Consider the following 26,800-nt stretch of genomic DNA (forward strand, 5'->3'; position numbering starts at 1 on the left):
GCCATCAGTCCCCTTGCCGATAAGGACATTTAGCAGGGAGCAGCAGGCACATCCAGAGGCAAGTAGTCACTAAGAGCTGTGGAAATTCAGTGAACTACTCCACATCTACACCCCTCGTCACCAGGTAAAGCTTCCAAGGAAGCCAAACTGACCAAGGCAGCTGGGTGGTGGTGTTCTTCCCAAACTAGACAAGTCAAAAAGCACATTGAAAATTCAGCAACACAATATCGAGGTATAAATTCCCAAAGAGAGTAAGACAGTAGAACAACCACTGTCCTTCGTACTGTATTCTCCACATGCACTTAGCTATGCATGCATGTCAATATTGGGAACAGTCATCCACTGCCTCAGCCAGTAAACACAAAGCCGAACCTCAGGACATGCAGCGTTGGCTATTTCATGGTAACACGGCAGCTTAAGTTTTTGTGTTTGCCTCTCACGATGACATTATAGCCTAACCACTTAAAACCGGTCTGTTCGACTGAATTTGGTTAAATGATGTTTCCTATAAACTAAAACTTTTGAGGTCTATTAAGGAGTCAGAACCAATTAATTTTTAATTCGTGGAAATTTTGAAAACCATTTCTACTGCAAGTAGCAAATGCGCAGACAGTCTTCCACCAGTGAAACTGTCCACACACAGTGAAAAAATATAGAGGCTTGAACCTGGGAATTGCCATGAATACTGTCTTCTATTTCCTTCGGTCAAAGTGAATTTAAAGTAATTCAGGACGCATGATATTTTGATTTCTTCAAAACCAAACAGTGAAACAACACCTAGTTTTAAAACCAACCATTGCAGCTTCCAGCAGTTTCACAAGACTGCTAGAAAACTGTTCTGTCAACTTGAGGAGTTAGTAATCAACCCTGAATATAGCACTCCAGTCTTCGGCACGGCGTCTGCATGTGAACAGCCTGGAAGGTGAGCAGCATAACCATGGGTGGAAATGGTTACCCAAGGAACACTTAAGACATCAACACAGAAGGTGCACACAGACTCATTAGCCACAAAGCACAGACAAGCCAGCAGATGAAACTAAAAATCACTCTCCTAGCATAAGCTGAGCGCAGCTTCAAGGTCTTACCCCTGCTAGGCATCAACAGGCGCTTCTTCATGTTGCCTGATAGAGCACAAGTGAACAGAAAAGAGAAAAACATCACATCAGCAACCTGAACAGCAGCAGTTTAAAAAGTTCTTAACGTTAAAACAGTAAGATATCAAACGTTTGTAATTATATTTCAGATAAGTCATATTGTGAGTTAAAATTAAAGGTAAAAAATGAGATTCTCGGTATCTCCCTCCCTGCTCAGAGTCACCAAGTGTTCCTTTCCCCTGTTAAGAGCAACTCCCCTCCACATTCTCACTCCTGTTAAGACCACTTGAAAAGAGAGACCTTTTTATCCTCATCTGAGAAAAAGACTGAGGTTGCTCCTCCCTGACACTCTCATGCAAGAGCAACTCTTCAGAACAGAGCTCTGGAGTCCTGAATCTACCCTGAATCTACCTCCCACTTCCAGCACCTTCCCCTTGCCCTTACTTCCCGAGGACATGAAGCCCAAACTCCCCTGCAGGTTGGTGCTCAGTGACAGGGCCAACCAAAGCGAAAGATCCGGTTCTGCGCAAGGCAGGAGCAGGTTTATGCCGCGGGGGATCTGGCACATCTGCCTCCCTCAGCTAAGCCCTTCTCCATGGCCTCCGCTCGCTCTGCTCTGCCCAAAGCCAGGCGAGCCACGCGTTACAAAGGCATCTGGGAACTGCGCAGCTACTGCTTACAGGTTAAAAAGCTGTAAGCCTCAACAGAAAAAAGGAAGCATCACCAGAGAAAAAGCTACTAAGGTTTTTCTACGTATTACTAATCCAAAAAGGGAAGGGAAGTTTCTCCTTCACTGTGCCATTCGCGAAGCTGGCCGAGCCAGGCAGAGTCCCACTGGCACAGCAGGTCTGTGTGCACGCACGGCCCAGGCAGCGCGCACCACGGGTCTCGCCCAAGGGACAAACGGGACAGTGACTTTCATAGAAGGAAGTAAGTCAAGCTCCCCTCGAGAATAAGAAACGTGGAATTTTATACAAAGGACTACGGTCTTAAATAATCTCCTTGTATACCGAAAGGACAGAAGAAAAAGCCTATACAGACAATATACATTTTGTGGAAAAATATTTACCATCCATTCCATTGTGTTGTTCATAACTTCTTTTTCCCAGGATAGTTGGGGACCCATTATTAATGACAGGTGTAAACTTAGCAGGAGTCAGATTGTTCAGAGAACTGGACAAGCTCTTCGCAGGATCTGGTTTTGGAGGACACGGATGAGACTCTGTAGTGAAACAGCAAGGTGATTCTTTTATTAGTGAAGGCACCAAAATTACAAAGCCTAAAACAACCCGCAATCTTCCAAGGTGACCAGGTATATCTCCCCTTATACACAAGCTACCTCAGTCAATAAATTTGACTGGAGATGGCTATTTATGTATAACTTTTAAAGTATATTTTGAAATTCAACTCTGCTGAATGAAGATGTTAAAACCAATGTCATAGTAGTATCCTAAAATAAGAGCTGATAGCAAAAAGCGCTTTTCATCTATTTCCAAAACACTATTCTCTGACAAAGTGGGATCATTTGGATGATGCTCTATATTAAAAGTCACCTTCTGTTGCAGTCATGCAACAACCCTAAACTCTTGTGAAATTACAACTTTGCCAGCTTTGCAAAGCTTGTAAAAATTACAATTTCTAAGCTGGCCAAAAAAGCGAGGATCCAAAATCACCCCCACAAAGAACACATGAAGTCTGAATTCAAACTTTTGGCCAAAGCAGAGATCGAGCACACTAAAAGTCACCTTCTGTTGCAGTCATGCAACAACGCTAAACTCTTGTGAAATTCCAGCTTTGCAAAGCTTGTAAAAAATAAAATTTCTAAGCTGGCCAAAAAAGTGAGGATCTAAAATCACCACCGCAAAGAACACACGAAGTCTGAATTCAAACTTTTGGCCAAAGCAGAGATCGAGCACACTCTGTCCAAATGAAAAGATCTTGATAAAGTTATAAACAGCAGCAAATGTGAGCTCAACAGATTTTCTTCTCTCGCAGCCCCAACAGCTGAGTAACATATAACTTAATGCACACTGAGCATGATACCTCCATGAACACGTTCTCATCAGTCCACCAGCCTCCCTCCATTTCTTTCACTCCCTTCTTACAGCTCAACAGTCAAATGGGGACCCGGAGACCACGCTAATGAAATCTCAAAATCTATATTCTCTACAACTATTAAAACCAGTGTTTATCAAACAGCAAAACTTCTCCCTTTATTGGCTTTCTTTGGTTGCACTATACACATCCAAAGGATTCTCAGTCTGTGTATTTCATTAGTATAGGGTACAATACTCAACAGAGAAGCAGTAAATATTTAATAAACCCCGAGCCTTATAACATGTAATCAACAAAAATGTACAGGAAAACATAAAATCAACTCCACCATTTCTTATCAGAGTAAAAAGGCAATCAACTTCCTTGCTAATCTGGAAGCCTTCAAAGCACCCCTGTCTGAGCTAGCTTTCTGCGGTTAGACTCACGTTAGACTGCTCTAACAACCTGAGACATGGCTTCAGGGTATCTCAAGCAATCAGCAACATTAGAAAAATGATTTTGCGTTCATTTGTAGTCAAAGCTGACACGTCACGTAGCATTACTGTAGTTGTTTCCAGCACCTAAAACTTACACCAAGGTCCTGGACACAGCTACTCAGTACTCTGCCACAGATCAGCCAATGAGGACCTAGTACTCAAGAAAACCATAAAAACAACAACAAAACCACAACTCAGAAAAACAAGATTAAGGTAAGGAGTGGAAATACAGTCCCCTTGCCCAGCTTCAGCACAGAAGAGCCAGCAACTGACTCGCAAGCTGCAGAACACAGTGCTGTCCTAAACCCAAAAGGCTTCTTGGAGGACCCAACTGGAAGAACCACCTCCAAACAGCATCAAAATTGGAACAGTGGACTGACCAATTGTTCCCAAAACATTATGGTCATGCCTCCGTCAGCAATGACAACTTGTTTCTACACACATCCCTCCCTTCACTTGAAAAAACTTCTGACACAGCTCCATGAGCCCAGAGCCACTCTGTCGGTCCAATTAAGTAGGAAAAGGAAAAAGGACAAGGTTCAAGGGATCATTTTTATGTTTTGGTTTTCAATCCAGAATCATCACCTAAATCCATAACCAAATGGAAAAAGAAATGGTTAGCACAATTAGCTAGTAAGGTTTTTTGTTTGGTTGGAGGTTTTTGCGTTTGGTGATGTTTGGGTTTAATACCTAAATACCGGAGTACTGCTTCTAAAGGCTTTCGAACCACTTGCTTTAATAGCAATGGGTTTTCTGATGCCTCAGGTAAACGTGCTGTGCCTGTAAAACAAAGAAAACTAATTAGAGGGTAAAGACATTTACACATTATAGCACAACTGAACGAGTAACTCAAAGAGTCCTGAAAGAGCTTTCCAATTAAAAGGAATTTTAGGGGTTGCAAGTACGTCTTGGCAACAGGACACAAATGCAGAGGAAAGCTAAAGTGTAACAGCGAACATGAATATTTTAAAACAAACAACTTATGAATTTTCAAACTTATTTGTCTAGCCTACAACCAGTTAGAATGCTCTGCAAGCCCATCTGGATTTTGTGAAACCACTAACTACATGCGAGAGAGCATCTCAAGAGGTTGCAACTTAAACTTTATAGGAAAGGAATCTCAAAGGGCTCCTTTCTGAGCAGGTCCCAGCTGCATCACCACTCACATTCGGCTTTGATTGCTGCACTGTTAATAGGCAGATAGGGATGTCTTGCTGCGTGCCAAGGGCGCAAGATATCTCGACATAAACGTCTGGCAATTCTCGTCAGTTTTGTTGTATGGAGATAGAAAGCTTGTCGTGTCTTCATAGCAAACTTGGGACTCCCACTGTTTCGTACTGGTACACCATGAGGACTCTAAAATAAAGAAAAATAAGCATTATTTCTAAAAAATAATTACTAGAGTGTATGGTTTTAAGGAAGAGAAAGAATATAATCTAAAACCACTTTCTACTACCAATTCACAGACATAAGAACAGAACCAGTATTAGAGATGAAAATATTTTCAACCCAGTTATTGCTCAATCTTACCCGCTGACATCTGAAATTTTCTTCCAAAATATCTCAAAGGATAAAACAAAGGTAAACATTTCGCCTTCACAGATTTATTTCTGCGCTGCCCCAAGTTTTAAGGCAGGGATCCAAAAGCAAGACCTGACCCGCTGACGTCTGAAATTGTTTTATCCTTTGAGATATTTTGGAAGAAAAAGGTAAACATTTCGCCTTCACAGATTTATTTCTGCGCTGCCCCAAGTTTTAAGGCAGGGATCCAAAAGCAAGACCTGAAGAAGTTACCTGGTGCTATCACACGATTCAGTGCTTACTGAGTCAGCAGAAAGGCTCCAACTTTGGGTGCTTGGAGTTGCTCTGGAGATACAATGCACATTCCTTATAACAAATCACTTGTAAGAGGGACAGGAAAATCAGAAAGTAGCTGTATGGCTAAAATATACATCACAGACTCACTTCTCAAAGCAAACTTGCAGAAGGCAAGAATGTTTTTTGTCTCAAAGTTGCAAGAACTGGTTTTAATTCTTAATCTGAACTTAATGAATGCATTTACAGAGCTGCCAAATACTCACTGCATTTAATAAAGAATACCACTGAAAGACTCCTTATTGACTACAGAGAGCCAAAGCAGTATCTTCTTCATGAAAAGCAACTAAGTAAACCAATAAAATAATGAAAGTGGTATCTTCTTGTCTCAAACCTGCCCATGGCTGGAAAACAGGAGGAAATTTCAGTTTGGAGGGAGGCAAAGCTTTCCCCCAGCCAACTATTTACATGTCTTTTAATTAACAAAGTACAAGGCTGATAAAACTTGGCAGTTATCTCAGCAATTAGGTAGCTTTAGAGGTCAAATAGAAGCCTGGAAAGGAACAGAGGTTAAACAAAAGAAACAGAACAGAAAGGGAATGGCGGCAAAGGCTGGGAGAAAGAAAAGAAATTAATCTAGGACCAAAGTTCAGCACACACTGACAGATGGTCCGTGTGATGATGATCCTTCTTCCAATCAGCTCAATGTAAGATGCTTCCAGATGGAACTTCCACCAAATTCAGAAAAATTCTGAGAATTTTATTTTTCAAATAAAAGGGGAAAATTAAACAGAAGTAGCTCATATAAATGCTTACTCAAACCTATCCAAAAGGAAGAAGAATTAATTAAAAAAATAGAGGATGGAGTAGAAAAAAAGATAAGGGATCTCTAAAAAGCCACTAGCTATTTGAGGTATCTAATTTTGAATGTGCCTTGGGAAAGGGAACAGGTTTCAGGAAATAATGAATTCCTTTATGGGGGGTTAAAAAAAAAAGGGTCCTCTTCCCCCTACAGCAAAAGTCATGAAAACCAAATACCAGAAACACTGGCTGGCATTTCAATTTCTAACATCCTTGTTAAGTTATCCCCCATGCATTCGACGGCTAGTTTGCTAAACAAATGATGTTGGGTTCATTTTCTCTTTTTTCCTCAGGGCAGTACTTGGCTACAAATTACTTATACCTGAAGTTAACATGCCAGTTTCTGCAAGACATGAAATACCAAAGCCAGGGATAACAATGGAGGCTGAAGGCATTCTTTTCGTTGTTAAATATTTAAGAACAGTGAATAACTAGTTAGATCCCACAGCACCCAGCTTTCCAGGCAGCCTCCTTTGCAGACACCTACCAAATTATTGCGGTTTGGTCCCGGTCTCTCCCCATCTAACCGTGTTGGCATTTTCAAGCCACCGTATTTCTTCCAGTACGTCCAACAGGATGCACAGAGGCGACACTGCATGTTAGGGGGACCCCAAGAATACCACTGGTAAGACTGTGTGGCTAGAGATAACAAAGGTGGAAATTATATATATCCTTAAACAGGATCACTTTGCAGAGCTTCTTCTCTTAAGAACCATCACAAAAGAAAATCACAAAAAGACATTGCAAAGCTCAAACAGACCTTATAAAACCGATCATGGCTTCCCTGTCATCACCACTGTGAAATGTACTTATGATTCCAGTAGAATTAATTATACACATAAACCTCTTTTAAAATATAAACAGAAAAGAAACAACTTGTATGGAGGGAAAATTCCCTGCCAATGAAACTGAAAGCTCTCATTCTGCAAGACAGGTAGACAATAATTTCTGCAGACCATGGGAGAGAGGGAAGACTGTCTTCAGGAATTCCCCATTCATTAATTTTACAGCTAAAGAACGTGCAAAATGTGTGCCATGACTTCTTATACAGTCCTATATTCCAGCATCTCTAAAGGCTCCCCATAAAGGAGCTCAGTATAATAGAACTCAGTATAATAGTATCAGGCAATAGATCAAATACAATGATACATATTTTGAAATCTACTTTAAAAAGTTATGAAAAAACCAATCAAATTCACACCTTGCTGATTTAAATCATTGCTCAATAGCCACCTCCAGTTATGTAGGACACCAACTCCCGAGTTAGTACTTCATAATTCTATTTATAAACGTTAACACCAGTAACTGAGAAAAAACCAAAATCCCTTTGCTCAAATGCTATGTCATATCCTGTCCCCTCCCCACCACCACCCACCCCCCAACACCACAGCTCTGGGGTCGCTGTTTGCCGCAGAGCGCTCCCGCACCGGCACGTCACTTACTGTAACAGCTCTCACAGGCCCGTCCGGCTCCCGCGTTCTGTGCCTGCACTCCAGTACCATTTACCACTCCCGGTTTGACATTATTTACATTGATCTGGTTGGGGTTTGGCTTGTTACTTAAAACACAAAGCAAAAGGGAGGACAAGCATTAATCGAGGCATGCAATTTCCAACTCGACTTCCACGAGCGCGGCCCAAAACCGTTTGAAGATTTGATTTTCCTTCATCGTGTGGATACCAGAACGAGCTGTACGTACCAACAATCTGACTTCCATGAACATGCTGTCTCAAATAATATTTAAATAACACTGATAATAAAAATAATTATTATAATAGTCAGGTACCATTTCCAGAGCCCAAAACCACTGAGAAACACAAAACCATCGAGGCCATCCCAGACACTCTAATCTAGGTGACAAGATCTCACCTATAGATCTCTCTCAGTCCTCAACATGAGGGATATTTATTTAAATCTCCAAAAAAGAAGGCTGAGGGACAGAGCAGGAGAGGTAAGCAGAGAAAGGGCAACCCCTGCCTTAGTCAGGTCAATATAAGCCTAGACTGCAGTCACAAATACTTCCACATTGTCTTAGTGCAAAGGTTTGCATCATGTAGCCATAATTTTCACAAGCACACCCAATACATTAAATAAAATCTTTTTACATGCAGTATACACAGAGATTTTCATGAATGTGGGCCTTCTGACAAGTCTCAAACTCAGTCAGTTGAGCATAGCGCTAACAATGCTAAGGTGGCGGGTTCGATTCCCGTTCGGTCCCCATGTGTTGCCCGATCTAGTTGACAGGTGGCGTCCCTGGCGGCAGGGAGGCTGGATTAAAATGATCTCTGAGGTCCCTTCCAGCTTAGGCCATTCTGTGGTCTGTACTTCTAAGAGAAAGCATTTAGGTTTCTGCTAAATGGAAAAAGTCTGAAAGCCTAGAACACAAAAAGCACTGATGGCTGTCACTAATACATTCTAATCTAACAACATCTGAATTATTTCAGCTCATCCACATACTCTCTTTTAAAAATATTGACTCAGGAAAAACAAAAAAAAGCTACTGGCAGGAGCTACGAATGGAAGGGCAAACAAAACTTTGACATAGAGAGCAGTATGGAATAGTACAAAACCCCTGCAGAGGAAGAAGTGTCTGAGGGGGGAAATCCTTGGCATGAGAGGATAGAAAATCGATATTGCAGGGTCAGGACTGATAGGAGAAGCAGTGTCAGAGAAGAATAATACAGCAGGAGCTTAAAAAACACACAAAGACTGCAAGGTGATGTTAGGAACTCTGCTTATAGAAGTAACAAAGAGCAGGTAGTGTTTGGTGCCAACTAGTGCCAATTGCATTTCACCCATTTGCTCTTGCCTGAAGACTGAAGAAAGTAGGCATATTCCTTTTATTTCCAAATAATAAACCTATGATTTGGAAATCACTTATTTAAGCAGAAGTATCTTAAAATGAATATTATAAAACAGCTTTGTGAAAACATGTTCTCTCACACCAGTTGCACACTGACACAAGAGTCACACTGATTTCAGTGACACAGTATATTTATTACTTATCGCTCTGGCTAGCGCTGCAAAAACAGCATTGTGGGAATATGGTCAAATTAATTTCTTTCTAACGGGGCATCAACATTAGGTTTCAGGTTCTCAGCAATGACCCCTGAAAGCAAAGGAGTTCCAGGTGACCGAATTCTGAAGACACCTGGCCTTTGCAGCTCCACAACAAACCCAAACCCTCCCCTGGAAAGCTTACGCTGCCCTGGAAGCCAGAAGGTCATCCTTCCCCACATTTGAAAGTGAGACTGAACAGGCTCTGAGATACAGAGCTTGTAAAACCCTATTTCTATAGAGGCAAAATAGATTCTCCTGTGAGTGACCTACAAGGGCCACACACACTGCGTAAGGAGGTAAGAGAGTATTTGCCCCAAACTTGGAAGAGCATCCTGATGGTGCTCCTCGCTGTAAAGTTCAGGGTCTTTCTGCAGAAGAGAAAGCTTAGGAGGCCAAGCAGCACAGAAATCCTGTAAATTGTTCCTTCAGTACACCGAGCAGCCCATACACAACCCAAAAGCAGCAGAGAAGGGGAAAAACAGAATGAAGGCGTTTAGATTAACAAGTCTGATGAGGTTTTCTTCTCCTTTTGTGTATTAATTTGCTCGGCTCTTGGATTAAAGAGTTTCAGGGTGCTTATCAGAATGGCACGAAGTTCTGACACCACAGATGGCAGGGGATTTGCAGGCACATTTAACAAAGGGCAAGCTGAAAGAAGGTACATTCATGCTGCCCAGCATTTTGCTCTGGGAAGTCACTATAGTAACCTGCTGCAAAAGAACTTTTGCCAATGATTCACTTGCAAACTCCATGTGCAAACATTACCAAGATGCTGTAAAACAAACAGGCCTCACCGATGCACGCTGTTACAGCCGGTGTTGCTCAACAGACAGAGCAAAAGACTGAAGTAAGGAAAACTAAGCCTGCACTCCCGGTCTTACAGCTCAACATCCAGCATGTTGCTTCCCTACTATACATGAGTTTATCCTCCAAAAAAGGCACTAAAGAAGTCTGAAATTCATCAGTAAAGCACACAATAAGGTTTTGGGTTTTTTTTTGAGCAGCGTGCTGGGAAACCCTGATGTGTCTGGTTGTAAATAGTCAGCAAAGAACAAGAGTGCAGGTGTTGGCATGCTCACCCAAAGGGCTAAGACCATGGGCAGAACGGGGGGGTGACTCCAGTGCCCTTTCTACAGCCCCTATCAAACTCGTATTTCAAACCTAAGTGAAAGAGCGAGAGCTGATCAGCCAGTCGCGCTGATCACACAACTGTCAGGCTGTAGCTTTGGTGATAACTTCACCTCAGAATTTTGGAACAGTACAGTTAGTGTAGCTGCAACAAGCAGCAGAAAGTGCGCTGCTCCAAAGCTAAGGCCAAGTTTCACAGGGGCCATAATGATAAAAGTTTCGGCAGCTAATACCTTCATCATATGAGACGCAAAAAGCTCCTAATTGTTGATGATATGTTAATTAAACTTGTTTGATAACACCAAAGCCTGGTACAGCTATTAACAAAACTGGATGAATCATTAGGCAATTAATGAAGCCGAAGCGAAAGATGCAAATAAGGTAGTGAGAACACTGATGGTGCGGTAACTACCATCTCCAGTTCCTACACTGAGAACGGAAGTATTTTAAATGAGTTTCAGTTGCACTGGAGCAGTTAGGCTGGAACAGGGATCATGAAGTGCAGATCAGCCTCAACTCAGGAGTGAAAAAGCATATACAGAAGAAAGGCAGCACTGGAAACCAGCCACCATGGACTGAAGCTGCTGCCCAAAAACCCTAACCTGAAGATAATCCTGAGCCACACAGAACACTGAAATCCCTTCGCTACATGACTAACAGGCATTTGACCCACAGTATGGCGATTAAAATTTAGTTGTTAACAATAGAATCATAGAAGAGTTTCAGCTGGAAGAGACCTTCACGATCAAGTCCAATCTTTGTCCCAGTCCCATCAACACCACTAAACCACGTCCCTCAGCGCAACATCCACCCATCTCTTGAACACAGCCAGGGACGGTGACTCAATCCCCTCCGTGGGCAGCCTGTTCCGGTGGCTGACAACCCTCTCAGTAAAGAAATTCTTCCTGATATCCAACCTGAACCTCCCTTGGCACAACTTAAGGCCACTTCCCTTGTCCTATCACTTGCCACAAGGGAGAACAGACCAACCCCCACCTCACTACAACCTCCTGTCAGGGAGCTGCAAAGAGCTGTAAGGTCTCCTCTCAGTGTCCTCCAGGCTGAACAGCCCTGAATCCCTCAGCCGTTCCTCAAACATTCCTCCTACGTAACAATAAACTTTAAAACCATCAATGAATGCTCCATGATATTCATGAAAACATAGTGGTGCTAGATGCAACAGAACAAATAAGAAATAAAGCCTCAGAAATGAGAGCAATTTTTAACCCTTTATAAGAAATATTCAAACCATCCACCTCTAGGCATCTAAAGCAAGTGTCTAGATTTCTTACCCAGACAACTCTCCAGGCTACTGTAAATACTCCCTTCTAAGAAGAGGTCTAACGACTGCTAAACAAGGCTTTCTGAAAATGAGCAGCTTTCCCCAACTAGCACAGCTGCAAACGAAAGAACGGCATTACGCTCTAAGTTTTCCACACTGCAATGGACCTCTGCACAATTAAATAGAGAAGGAAAAAAAGCTGTCTTAACGAAGAAACAGATAAATGAATGATCTTCAGCTTGTTAAGCAGCTGCCTCTTGGAGTCATCCAAAGCTTTGAGCAATTCCTCCAGTTTCCCTTTCAGCTAAAAAAGCCCAAACCGAACACACCCAAAAAGCCAAAACCAAAGGCAGGGTAGGGAGAATGATGTTTCCCTACTTGACAAGCGTTTGCAGTTTTAAAAGTGCTCTGAGATTCTCACACAAGATACTGTAAGTAACATATATTAATTTACATTTACAGATGTAAATTTAAAATTTACATTTTACATCAATCCATTTTGGAGACTAGGGACTGTATGGAACACTTCATTCTTCTCTTTCCGTTCTTACCCCTTCTGTAGCACTTTGATCAAAGCAAAAGAGAGAAGAGCCACACGAAATTGTATGTCTCAGCCTTTGTGATTTGCTGATGTCCTAATCCCTAAAAGCACCAGCTACACAACCAGAACACCATCAAGAAGAACCAAGTAACTAGTCCATAAGATACCTGCACGATTAGGTAAAAAAACAGAATATGACTGCCACAATGGCCCGAGAAGTACGTTTGGGTACACACTATACAATGAGACCGAGACTACATCTGCAGCAAGAAAGGTCTCCGAGTCCCACGTTCCTGCGAGTGGATGGCAGGGTGAAGTGTGGAAGAACATGCAATCTCTCCGTGCGTTCAGGCTGCTGCTTTACTGAACATCACTCCCACAGACAGGGAAATCGCTACAGAAAACTAAATTTTTTTTTCTCAGTATTTCCTGAATGCAAAATTAATCTGATTTTTATACTTTTTCCTTGCACCATCAGGAAAGCACATGCATACAAACACTGGCTTCAGTCACATCAGCTACAGACGTCTGTCCCAAAACCAGGGTGGCTCTTAGAAGCAGCACAGAAAATCTAGGATAGAAATGTGTTCCCAATATTCTTCCAATATCTAGGATGTTGGTTTAGGACTTGATAACCTCACATCAACTACCTGTATGACTCTCTGCTTCAGTAACCCACATTATAAATTTGGGGCACAGTCTCAAATTAAAAAATATCAACTCTAAAGCCTCATGCAGAGCTGTTATTTTTCACTGCGTAATATATCTATGATGTGAGAAATAACCTTTGAAGACCACTTTTATTCTTTTTTCTTATTATTCCTCTCCCCTCTCCCTAGATCTCCTTATTAACATCACAAGACCAAAATGAGAGTCCTATCAGTGAAGACAGCCAGAGACCAAAAAAAATATTATTATTTCAGTCTGATATCCTCATGCATCTCTATTTGCAAACAATTTTGAACCAGCTACTGTTAGAATACTTTTCACTGAATTGATACGCTTCTGCACAGGTCTTGTGACAGCCTACATCAAGTAATTTCTTTTTGAGGTGACAAGCGGATTATTATGGTTCAAGCCTCAAAAAAGGAATGGGCTCAGTAACATGATAAGGACAAATCAATAACATTGATATTTAGATCTCTACACCATGTATTGCTATTACAAGCCAAGAATATAATCTTCTTCTAGGTCACAAGATAATGTAGATGCAATACATTCCCTATGTGCCAGACCTCATAGTGAAACTTGAGTAGAAATAATCCAAAAATCTCCGAAATACTCAACTCTTGCTGCATTTGGAGGTATTAATAGCAAAAAAGCAGCAGAAGTGTTCACGTGGGATAAAATAAGTCACGTACGCAACTGTTGCTTTTCCTGAGACACATGAAAAGATATTGAAGGAGGAGGAAAATTTGACACCCATTTTATCAGTTAAACAATAGGTAAGTTAAGGGATAATACTCACAAAATCAACTATGCCTAGAAATCAAAGCCAGAGGTAAAAATAGCAACCACATGGGTAAAGACAGAATTCTTTTCCTGAAGTAGAGTGGTAGTTGCCGATTTGATGATATTCTCTAGATTGCGACAGAATTACCGTGTTGAGATACAGCACTGAGGGACAAGACACCGCCCCAGCCAGCCATTACCAAATGAGCACCATAACCTTTCAAATATACAGCCCCACCTACATATGTAACAATCCAAGAGCAACGGCAAGACTACCAGGCTCTCTCATCCGTGATATCCTTTTGTATCTGCAATCTGAATTACATCGGCTTTTGCTTTACAAGCTTATCATATTGTGAATTCAGGTTTAATTTGGTGCCCGGTGTCTCCACGCAGAGTAACACTATCTACAAAAAGCAATACTGGTGAAAAATTACATGACAAGAAATCTATTCAGCTTCACTCTGAACATTACATCTAATTTTTAGTAAATTCACCAGAGAGGTATCAACATATTTCAAAGCAAAAAATAAAACAGAGATCCCTTAATTTTTACAAGGAATGGGCTGTCTTATAAGCTAAATATCTAAAATTTCGTTTTGCCTCAAATAACAGAACACATGGTACAAGTTCCTAACTGTTAGTAAGGAGATAGCATAAAAGAATAAAGGAGTTATTTGGGGATAAAACATATGTGGGAACATATCTGGGAACATATCTGAGAGTGAAAAGCTGAAAAGACAAAGGACAGTGGAGATTTAAAGTTCCACACTATAACAGTTGTTGTCTGGGTTATGCAGAGAAAATGCAATAGAAGAAACACATTTTACTAAAAACGTGTGTGTGTATATATATATATATTTAAATGCATTATATCATTAGATAGCAATTTAAATACATTTCTATATAAATGACATTAGGAAACAACCACACGATGGTGATCCACTGATGACAGAAATGAAGAACAACAGACACATTATCGAGCAGTTAATTAGCTACCCTTTTGTTCACGACTGTGCTGACCTGCTAGGCTAATCCCCAGCTCCCAGTCCACATAAATATAAAAATTAGCACATAATAATGCTCGCTTCAGGATGGAAACATCATACAGGATGAAGGAAATGAGCAACATGACAGCACAGCATCCTAACCAGGAAAGCCCCCGGGGAAAGCCCCTGGCTGCCCACGGAGGAAATACGCCGTGTTCCAGAAGTGGAAGGTCAGCGTGTGGCAACAGCTTTGCCTTTTACACACTCACAGGCAGCAGCGTAAGCGTGCGGGCAGGAGGGCTGCTTTGTTCTAGCCGGCGCTGAACCACGGAAACTGTCATGTTTTCTTCCACAGGGCTCCTAGTTGTGTATTAGCATCAGGGTGGGTAGCATTAAATGGGCTAAAAATACAAAGGAATGGGAGCCTAGAAGGTTTATCGGTAATCTAATTTAATAGTTCTTTGACATGTGTGCTCAGCTATGTCTCTCGTTATGTAATTAAAGTATAATACTGGTGAGCCATGGAAATTGCTACATCAGGCCCTCTACAACGAAACAGAAAACAAAACAATGCAAAAAGGTACTTACTAGTTGGGTATATACACTTGCTTTAGTTTGCTTTCTGCTTCTGCTGCTTTCAATCGTTTCTTTAAAAAGAAGACAAAAAAAAGAAAAGTTAGAATAAAAAGAAAATAAGGACTATTTACTTCAGCTGGAAGTCAAGTAATATATCTGTAAAAACTTCAGCACTTACGAACAAACAATGAGGTTTTTCTTTCACTAAGCAACTACCACAAAATCCTTTCCCAAGAGGAAAATATCCACTGAAAACAACTGTGGGCATCCCCTACGTACACAGCTTTTCAAAAAAGTCAAAGAGATGACAATCTACTATTTGTAAGGACCAAGGCGTCCCTGTCCATGACAGGGACGTTGGATTAAATGATCTCTAAGGTCCCTTCCAGCCTAGGCCAGTCTATGATTCTATGATTCCACAATTCCCATTCACTTCAATATAAGTTCATGCATTGTTCCTCCCATAACGTTTTTTTTCCCCCCTGCAGAGGAAGATCTGACATCAGTCTGTGTTTGCTCTCCATGATAATATTCACCAACAGGACAACAGCAGGTACAGTAATGTACCGGCACTAATTCTAAGAGCTTGAACAAAGACTTCTTTGTTGGTAGTCCTCACTTCCGAAGAGTTGAGTGACACAGGAGATACCTTCTCAAGCCTTCATGCCATTTAAAAAGTAAGAGATAATCCAAGTCTCAAGTTTATTACGTAAACTAAATTAATTTAGGGTGAGCCTCTGGAGGTCCGAGCTGCTCAAAGCTGGACTCAGGGCCTTCAACATGTTACACGCTGGTGAACTGCAGACTGCATAATGTTTTCCAGAAAATCTAGCAGCATCGTGATATTCTATACAAACAGATTAGCTTAACATTCTCTAGATAGTGGCCTCAAGGCACAGTCTAGGAAAATAATTGTAAAGCTAAAGTCAGTATCGTCACAAAAACAGGAAGCATCAGAAAATGTAAGAAAAATTGAAGGGTGTATCACTGAGGAACTGGACAAACATAAAAATCCTTTTTACAGCGACAGGACTGACACACATAGAAACACCAAAATAAAAGTTTCCCATAAGCATAAAGCTTGCTTTGATCAGAGGGACAGTCTTAAGCAACTGTTTTCCATTTGACAGTCTGACAGCTCCTCACCAAAGCTCTCTAGACTCCTGACGAATTCCCCTCTTCCCTTCTCCTGCAAATAAGTCAACTTCTATTAAAAATCAAAGAATGAAGTTGTCAGACAACAGAACAAAGACTGAGAAAACAGAACTTCTGAAAGTTATCCTGGGATTACAGTACACCTTCTGAGAGCTGCATCCTAAAGCTGACATCCTTCTGCTGGGGCAGGCAAGTTTCCCAGGTTGCTGCTCGGAAGTCTCGGTTAGGGCAAGAGCAGCAACCTGAAAACTGTCCTGAAGAAAATCCAGATGAGGATAATCCTTATCAACTCTGTCGACTTGGACGAATCAGTAATACCCACGTGGCTGGCAACTGGTGACGGAACTCGAGGTTCTCCCTCTCAATACAAACCACAAATTCAAAGATGAACATTTTCAAACCACTCTAACCCAGGTCTTTTTATGGAAGAAATCAAACCATCCAATGAAGGGCCTCAAAAAGGGCGGTGACAACAGTTCTCCAAAGTGCATTGGAAATGTTCTCCTCTGCCTTCCATAGAGACGTTACCCCCCCGAAAAAAAATAATCCCTCGACAAAATGCACACGCAGGTGCCTTTCTGCTTATCAATGGAGGCCGTTCCAGCCACAGCCTGGACCAAAAACCACGTCACCTCTCCCCAGGCACAGATGAACACAGGCAGTTACGTCAGCACATGAACAGCCCCAGAGCTCATACTCTGCCCAGGAACCACAAGGAAGTCCAACATCAGATACTGATTAACAGCTTAAAATACCGTTTGATGAACCCTGTAACAAAAATCTTACTTCCCTGAGACGTAAGCAGGAAAATTCAAGGGACTTTCACTGGTAGAGAATCTGTTGTGGTTTTTTGGTTTGGGGTGTTTTTTTCAAAAACTGCCACTAGATTTCTAGATTGTGGGGGGAGAAAAAGCTGCAGTTTTTTTGACAAAAGCTCCCCAGGGCACTATCTAGAGTCATTACAATAGCTTTAGAACTCTAAGAATGAAAAAGCTTCACGCAGGCACAAAGCATTACCAGCAGTCGAAATTCTTCTGTCCTTCTGTCCACGTCAGGTCATCTGCCTCGGAGCCATGGTTAATTTAGGTTATTAAGCAACATTCTAGTAAACTGGCGATGAATGTTGACCTCACCACAGATTTTTATTTTTTTTTTATGATTGATCATGGTGCTAGCTCTGAACTAACAATTGCCATAAGTCAACTAGAACTAGTCAATTGGACTCTTCTCCTAGAGCTGCCCGGGGATCAGCACAGAGCTTGACATACAGCAGATGCCTTTATTACAAACTAGTATAGCAGGAAAATTGAAGGTTTTCATCAGAAGGTACCACTATGTACTGGATAAGAAGAGGTTTCACACTAAGTACCTGCAGCTATGGCCGATCAATAGACCAGATATGACGAGTTTCCTATTTTCTGACAGTGACTAATACCTGCAGATACAAAAGAAAGGCGCCCAAAATGCAGTCATGCACAATTTCTGAATAATCCTTTCAAAGTGCTTTATGAGTTCCTTTGCCAGTTATTAATTGATTTGTGCCTGAAGCATATTTACACTATAAATTCTTAATGTTGTCTGCTGTAGTCATGAATGTCCTCATCCACAAAATAAATCCTGAACACTAACTTTTTCTAATACTTTGGCCTAAATGAAATTTTGTCTTCGAGTTATTTATATATGTGCATCTTAAGCATATCCTCTTATTTACCTAATCATATTTTCCCCATCACTAAAAGGGAGATATTACCGACTTGTCTATCCCACAGAGACCAAGGGATTTAAAATACTAAGTGCTGCACATTCAAGTTGGTGCAAACATCTGTCCTTTATATATCCTCTCCTGAGATTTGACATCTTTCATTCCACCCACTGAGCTTAAAAGAGTTGTATAATATGCGACATATCAGAGCAAACGTTTGTGGTTATTCTCTACAGACTGAACGCTTATAAAGAGGAAATCCAGGAATGCAGGGGATATTTCAAGGTCCACAACGCAGGAGTTCGGTCAGCAGACAGCACACGGGATGCCTCAAACATCCTCAAGCATTAAGCCTTTTTTAGTTGGTCACAAGGAAGATAAATTGCATTTTATGGATTTTGAGAAGAACTTTGACACTCTGAACAAACAAGTGCTGCTGGGAGGTGAGACAGAACAGGTAATTAGTCCACGATGCCTTTGGGAGAAGTGTTTCCAGCTGCTTGTGCTCCAGCCACACATCTGGATCTGCAGCACCTTGGGTCTCTGTCACTCGCTTGCCAGAATCTGCCAGTTTCACGTTCTTGTAGTCTTAACAGGAGGTCTTTGGGGATAAAACACCCTACACATATGCAGAAAAACATTTCTTTGATGTTACGTCTGCTTTGCTAGCACACAGTACATTAAGATGTCGCTCACAGCTCCTGGCTTGGTACAAAGAAGGCTTGCTTCTCTTAATAAAGATGTTTTCTCTCCACATCAAGATTTATCCAGAGCTCCCTCCTACCTTAAGACTACCTTGAAAGTGTTTTTTTTCTCTCTCTATTCCTCCTACGCTTTTCTAATGGCACTTCATATAAGCAACAGAACAGTAGAAATTAATAATATTTGATCTTCCTCTTGAAGTTACATGCTCCTCAAGCACAAATAAAAACACAAAAGGTAAATTAAAGCCTTCAACTCTCAGAAAGCATATGACTAATTCAAACAGTCTTCTGCCAGGTCCCAAGCTCTTCTTGACAGCTGGAAAACGTTATGTTTTCAAATTTTCAGGGTTTCTCATGATGCGTAAAACAGTAAAAGTGTTTAAAGATTTTAAAACAACAACAACAAAGAAAGAAATCACCCTGGAGTTCACAACTTCTCAACCTTTACTTTGAATGAAAACGTAAGCATACGCGAACAGCAACTCTTATAGGAGTTTGCAAATCACTGGGGGAAGCCACCACAGAGCAGTTGCTCAGTGGATGCCATTTCAAACCTTTCTGAATCAGGTGAATTGCCACAGGAAACCTGTCCCAAGAAAAGGACACGTTCAAAGGAGACACGGCTTACTGAATTTGGAATATCTCTCTCCCTCATTTTCTTCAGGACAATCTGAAAGAGCACCTTTGACAGATCAGCTCTTGGGGTCACTTTGGACATGCTCAGGAGCCTACATCAGACCATAAGTTCTCCATTGACATTGCAGTACAATTACTCTTTCTAGCAGTGCTGTTCCTGGAGGGTCTGTCCTTCTCTGGAAGGGATTGAACTCCCAGTTATGCTGGTAACCTTCAAAAGCATGGCATAGCTGAAGCCAAACAGAAATTACTGGCTAAAAGATCCAAGTGCATGCCCCAAAACAAGACAATTTGATATATCCCAATCACAGTATTCTACTCACATGGCAAGGAAGTGCTGTATTAAGCCTTTTGATTTTAGGCATGCCAAGGACAAGTGTACTTTTTATTGTTCAGTTCTAAGAAAGGGTCTTCTGTTGAAGTCGACTCAAAATTTAGCTTCCTTAATTGCAAGAAACAGAGGGATTCTGCTTCAGGATTATGACAGGGCTTTCTTACTCCAAGGAAATCTCAAAGGGAATACAGAAGGATGTAAACACTTCCCAACTAACTGTTTTTCATCAAAGCAGGCAACTGGCTGATGACAAAAACCTTCATTACTACGTTGTATAACTCACAGAAATAACAGCTTAATTGATGTTTTTATGTTCATTCAGCCAAAGACTCTACAAGAATGAGCAGGTTATCAATATATTTTTAAAGACCGTAGCATACAGCCTTGGAATATAATTTAATCATCCTCTTCAAAGGAGGGCAAGCGAAAGTGAAACAACTCGAGATACACACTTTTCATATCCTTAGCACATTTGCAGTATCTTATGTACAAAAATACCATTAGGCCCAGAACCATTTTGTGGTATTAGACTAAGGAAAGAATCTGCACAGACATAACACTGAAGAAGCAGATGGAAAAAGTGGCGAAGGATGTACCTTGCCAAAGCCTTTGCCCACATCAAGTAAAATATAAATGTACTTCAACTAAAATTTCCTATGTTTCCTCTGTGGTTATCTATAGATAGCTCTCCCAGGCTTTTTATAAATGTTTAATAGTATTATTTGCTTGTACAAGCTGGGAATTGGAGATGAGGTCTTCAGCTCAGACTTGACTGATGTGATATCTCTGTACTGCAATTTCTACCTGTTGGGCTTATACTGTCTCCTAAGTGAAGAGCCTCTAATTGGAAGCTTTCCCCGAATCCCACTCCCTGGTAGACTGCTGGGCAGAACATGTAAGGTACAGTATAATCATGACAGAAAACCCACTGTGTAGGAATATTGCAAAGCACTATGAGAAACTGTAGGTTTGCTGGGGTTTTTAATTGCTGCAAGAACAAATAGGCAGTCTTTCACATAACTATCCCCTTTGCAATTTTGTTTATGTGTTAAGTTCAAGGGAGTGGAAAAAGTAAAATAATTTAACAACTTCCTCATCAAGGCACAGTTACACCAGCTGTTTTGCCTTCCCAGCACAGAGGCCCGTAAGCAAACACCCGGGACACTATATTCCAGGCCATCTCCTGCAGTATCCAAGAGTGAACACCAAAGAAACTGTTCCCTAAGCCTTAGTTCCCGCCACCGCCACTGTTCAATACCTCAGGACGGGCAGACACAGAACCTCACCACCGCAAATATATCACGGGCTTTCTAAGCAGCAGAGAGATGCTTTCTGGTTTAATCTTTCCCACGAATTCCTACCACTGTTCGCTGTTCTGACTGCACAGGGCTGACATTTTCATGCAACAGCCTAAGAAGCCAGTTTTCACTTACTAATAACCTTCCTCGCTTTTTCTGATACCTGCCATACCACTTGATGGATTCTTATCACCGAAAGAAGTGAGGTGAGATAAAAGATGCAGGAAGAAGATAAATGGATTCCTCCCAGTGCAAATATTGAGCCAGGCACAGTGAGCCATCACCTCCTGCACAGCTGCAGTCAGACAATACAGCAGCACTCACTACATCGACACACAGTTCAGTGGGGAGGGAACGACCACAACCTCATTCCTGCAGCACCTGTTTTCCCCCAGCGTGCCAGCTTCCATCACGATCCCACTTTCCTACCACCCATTTCCTTACCAAAAGGAAAAGCTTCAAGAATGAACTTAAGGAAATACTGGAATGAGGATGCAGAAAGAAACTGATGTCAAAAAGAGTTTCCATTTCTCCTGAAGACCCCTCTATAATTTAAACAGTTCTGATCAGAAGGAAAATAGTAAAAATCACATTGCAGACCAAGGTGCCCAAATACAGTGCATGCCAAATACTTCCTCGGGCTTCTAGTCTTTCTACCAGGCTGAATTTCCAATGAAACAAGTTAAAGCAGGACATTTTTATAAACTCAATTTTTTCTAACACTTCAAATAGATGCCTAAGCATAATACTAATAATTATAAAAATTCATTATATATCTCTCCCTTCTTTTAATCAATTTTGTCATTAAGTATTATGTTTGCAGCAAATAATACTCGGTAACATTTTGCCTGCTGCAGCCGTCATAAATAAGTAGAGGTAGAAATGATTGCGAACACTAATCAAAGTTGATTCTCAGGTGTAACGAGTCTGGGAATTTGAGTCATCCGTGTTTCCCAGTCAAACACTTTACTCGCAGTGCTTACAGGGGGTCCCTCCATGCACCTGGAATCAAAGACACGGGCAAGCAGCAGTGCAGAATCAGTACGGGTGCCTGTTGCACAGCAAGTGTCCATCTCCCAGAAAAACACAAAACTGAACTTAATGCTGACCTTGAACTCTACAGGCAGAAATTAATAATATTCCCTTCTTCAAACTGTTGAATTCCAAACCAGAAAGCTCGAAACAAATGAAGCAGCAGTAGCAAACACGAAAAGGAAGCACAAACACCAATGCCACATGCTTTTATCTACAAACAGCTGATGAGTTTAGTGATGAGAGATTGTTGGGTGCTTCGCATCACTACAGAACCCACCTATTGGAAAGGCTGAACCCCAAGAGGGAGAATAAAGCAACAATGCTCGGTTTCAAAGGCAAGAAAAATATCGGCTAAAAAAGACTCTCTTATCTGCTGAACGTATCTGTCTGTAGTTTTCCACATATAGTAATATTCTATTATGCTTGTTAAGGACTTCCATGGGAGCTAGAGACATAAAGAAAAAGCAGCAGTCATTGCAGGGAGCTGGCACACAGCCTCGCTGAAGTTACAGGATTCCTTTGACAACTAACTCTGCTAACAAAAAAAGACAGTCAGTGTCTGAATCTCCTTAGGGCTTCAGATGCACATGGGACCCATGTTAAATTAAACGCCCTTTCAAAAAATAGTGCTCTCAGTGTAGAAGTAGAACAAGGTACAGGTACATCTTCATGCTGCATTGGCTTTACAGTAAACCATTCAAGAGAGGGACAACATGGAAGGGAGCCCACTGGCTCAGACTCTCTCTGCTTGAGCAGCAAAGACCCGAGCAAGAGCCACAACTACAGCATCACAGTTCTGATTTTCTTGGCTTCTATGGAGCTGGCCCATTAAAAAAAAAGAAAAGAAGTAGTAACCACTAACAGAATTTTGACCTGCAAGCTCTGCTCTCTGCGTGACAAGCACAAGGAAAAAAAAAGAGGGTGTCGTGCTGTTTCCAAGTCCCTCTAAGAGATTAGAGCATGGGACAAGCAACACTGAAACTACTTGTTTTGTTCCAGAGGACTTGAACAGCAACGCAGCGAAACTTGGCTCTCTTTACAGTGCTGCATTCAATCTGCAGGCTGAGCACCTCGGGTGGAGCTTTGGCCAAACTACAGGATGCTTCATTTGGATGCCCAAGATTCCTTTACAAAACTTTCAAAAGGCTCTTTCTGAAATCACATTATAAAAGCGAGTACATTTTCACGTTGCAGAAGGCCCGGTACTTATTCTCTTTAAAACACAAATTAATCTACAGCAGCTAGGCTGTCACAACACTTTCCTAAATGCTCCCTCAGCCGTGGTGGAGCAGATGATTGTAAATTAACGTCTCTCAAGGAAAAACTATCATCTGTGATTTGAAATTCTGACTGTACAACAGTTTGTCATCAGTACGAAGTCTGTCTCTCCCCAATTTACAGCAAGACACATGTTCCAGTTCAAAGCCCTCTTCTTCAACATGAAGAAAAACAACACGGTTTAGACAAGCTGTAAAACCGAACTGGTCACCATGTGGGCCCTTGTTTTATATACTTACAAAATCTTGCTGAATGTCAGTGAAATCTTTTCCGTACTTTTCTAGTGCTTCCTCAAAGAGGTTTGCCTCTGAAGCAGACCACTCCTCCATTTCATCTCTGCACAGGACAGGCCCACCTTGTGGCACAAGCGCAGAGATCGCCTTGGAAATGTCATAGACGTTTTTGTGCAAAGTGTCCATAGCATGGAACTACACGGTTGCAAAAGAGAAAGATAAATGTAAGGACAGGTACATAGGGGGAAAAACTGCTTAACAGTGAAATAGCAGTAACAAAAATTCTGCACCAGGATCTGCAGCACTCTATACCTAACAGAAAGCCAGTAAGAACTTGTTTCAACCTCAGACTCACTGTAACTGTCTATTGTTCCCTAACAATACTGGGGTTTGTGGAACATGAGCCTGTGCACATCAATAACTCCTACTTCACTACTCACCAGCACCACCACTACAGGATTACTGCTAAGAAAATGCACTGGGAGAGACTCACTCACCCCAGGACTGAGCAGCTCTGTTAGGCACCATCCACAGATGGGGCATGAAGGTCCAAAGGCGTATTTTCTAATAAACTTAGCCATGCATTTTCTTTATCAAATAATCCACAAGAATTGCATATAAGAAAAATATTTAAAAGCAGCAACACATGGATATAGTCTCCCCAAAAGCAAGAAATCCCCCAAAAAGATTCATGTCAAGTCACACACCACAGCTGAGTAGGAAAAAAGAATTACTCCCAGGAACATTACTTATTAGAATTACTCCCCAGAAAGCTGAGCTACAACTGTCTGCAACTTGTTACAAGGGCTGAGAAAACGTGTGAGGGAGGAATTGGTACTAGCAAATGAAAGCTTTTTTTCTCCTGATTTCTGTGGTTTTAATCAGGATTTTATTTGCCTTTCATCATACCAGTTTTGTGCACATGCATAAGTAATCTACGGTGTTCTATCTGAGAACTGGTTCTGTGTATGATTTCACAATATTCCAGTTAGGAGGTGAGGCTTTGTAACAGTTCTTCCTAAATTTTATTCAGATTTTCATTAAACTTGCTCTAGCACAGAAGTTCAAGTTTTTGCTTTCCTCCATCTACTCAGACTCATTTATGATTATAAAATATTAACCATGTCACCACTCCTCAGGTACTCTAAAAGGGAGCTCGTCAAAGAGAAGAACTGAATAAACTGAAATTTCTTATAAGACCACAAGTTTTTCCCCAGACAGTCTTGCCCAAGGATGACAGTGACAGTCTGGTGTTGAAGTGACGAGGAGTGGCATTCGAGCATTGTAACGTTGCAGACAGGCAGATAATAATTTGCATCCTTCTCAAGCCAGCTAATAAACCCGTGCAAGAGATGGGCTGTGAAGCATGTCATCAAAACAGTTTAATAAAACAAACCAAAAAACATTATCTCAGAGAATTATCCATGATGGATCACAGAAGGCACACGGCCAAAAGAAGTTCCTTCATATGTAAATAAAGGGTTCCTTCATAAAGACAGGATCTGCTTCCCAGCAGGCCACAATTACGATCCATCTGCCCCTCTCTCTCTGCCAACTGTTATTGCTGAGGTGAATATTTTGTGTCTCTCAAGAACTTAAGGTCCTTTTAAAAATCTTACCAGCGTGATGTCCCTAGAGGCTGCTGCAGCACTCATGTGCAAACTGGGCTGTCTGACAGAACTACTGCAATCTAGTGCTCGGGCAAACGTACCAACAGACCTGAAAAAATTTAAAAAGAGCATTATCTTTGCATGCAAAACAAGCGTAAGTATAAATGCCCACCCAACACTTTTTGAGATCAGCAGACTCCATTTCTCAGTAACAAGATTACATGGTTTGGCACTAGTTCTGAGCCATCTCTTCAGATGTGGCTTGTTATTATGAACACTTTGCTTAGTTCATGTGACCAAAGAGGCTTAGGCACAGGAGGAGAAACAGTGAAAGACTCAACGACCACAAACGAGGAGTTTCGAACTACTCTCTCATCCCTCATATCTCAACAGACTTAAGTTTTAGCAGAAGGTGAGCACAAGCAAGCTTTATGAATGGCAAAAACCTCTTCCGCCATGGTAAAAGCAGTGCTGCATTGTCCAAAGGTACAGAGACAGATGCCAAGACCAGATAGGAAAAAATGCAGCGATGCAAGCATTTTTCTACAAGTTTCTGTAAAAACAATCTTTATTTTACAAGTTAATATTGTATAACACATACATAATATTTAGCCTACATAGAGCAATTTTCAAATACTTCCCAATGCCAGTCATTCCTCCATCTGAGGCCACAATCTCCCCGTTCCTCATTTTATTCCTAAAGAAATTAGTTGGAGAAGTCTTTAACTGGAACTTCAGAACAATTCCTACTCTCTTTGCTGCTTGTGATACCACATGGGTGAAATGCTTGTGCTCCTGCACACTGAACTGGAGCTGAACTCCTCCGAGCAACTACAACAATGAAAAAAGGTGCTTCGGGGTTTTTTTTCCCTCCATTCAGATCACTTCCCCAAACTAGTTGGGCACACAGAGGAACGAGCTAGTGCCAAGCAGTGCAGGAGCAGGAAAGGTAAATGCTTAAGCATTAAGTTGTCATCAAATACTGAATTTTGGCCAAAATCCAAAACAACCTCCCCCACTCAAGCTTCTCTGGCGATTCACACTTCGCCCTCTTCCCAGTCTCCCAGTCACCATCCCCATCTCTGCTTCACAACTCCCCCGTCCCCAGCTTTAGCTGAACTGATTCTTTTTGTGTGTGTGTGTGTGTGTGTGGCATCTAATTTTAAACTGGATCACTTTACTGATCCTGGGCAGAAGCAATTTTTAGACTAATCTTTTCAGTGATACTTATTACCGCACACACCTTCAAGTGGCTGCATCAGCAGTGAACAGCCAGAAAGAACGACTAAAGAACTACAGCTCTGCAACCAAGAGCCTACGCGAAGTGGAAATCTCCACCACAAAGCAGCTCTACGGTCACTGTGTAAAATCCCCATGTAAAATTCCCACCCACCAGGACACTTCTACCCTCTTCGTTTCCTCTGGGTCTTCCTGACACCAACACCAGAGCACTGTGCAGCTGAGCGGCAACTTGAATCAATCCT

At 41.5% G+C, this 26,800-nt stretch overlaps 1 protein-coding gene across 1 annotated transcript in view; it reads right to left on the minus strand.

Moving 5' to 3' along the window:
• MTA1 (metastasis associated 1) overlaps window positions 1-26,800 on the minus strand; it is a 77,251-nt gene that overhangs the window by 17,581 nt on the left and 32,870 nt on the right. Inside the window, exons 9-18 of the mRNA XM_009870960.1 lie at window positions 25,326-25,425; window positions 23,713-23,901; window positions 22,568-22,640; window positions 15,344-15,404; window positions 7,744-7,859; window positions 6,789-6,940; window positions 4,792-4,981; window positions 4,316-4,405; window positions 2,164-2,316; window positions 1,086-1,121 (exon numbers count right to left, since the gene is read on the minus strand). Coding sequence (XP_009869262.1) covers window positions 1,086-1,121; window positions 2,164-2,316; window positions 4,316-4,405; window positions 4,792-4,981; window positions 6,789-6,940; window positions 7,744-7,859; window positions 15,344-15,404; window positions 22,568-22,640; window positions 23,713-23,901; window positions 25,326-25,425 — 1,160 coding nt within the window. The remainder of the gene's footprint in view (window positions 1-1,085; window positions 1,122-2,163; window positions 2,317-4,315; window positions 4,406-4,791; window positions 4,982-6,788; window positions 6,941-7,743; window positions 7,860-15,343; window positions 15,405-22,567; window positions 22,641-23,712; window positions 23,902-25,325; window positions 25,426-26,800) is intronic.

Source organism: Apaloderma vittatum, unplaced genomic scaffold (assembly GCF_000703405.1).
Source record: "Apaloderma vittatum isolate BGI_N311 unplaced genomic scaffold, ASM70340v1 scaffold16086, whole genome shotgun sequence".
Classification (NCBI taxonomy): domain Eukaryota; kingdom Metazoa; phylum Chordata; class Aves; order Trogoniformes; family Trogonidae; genus Apaloderma; species Apaloderma vittatum.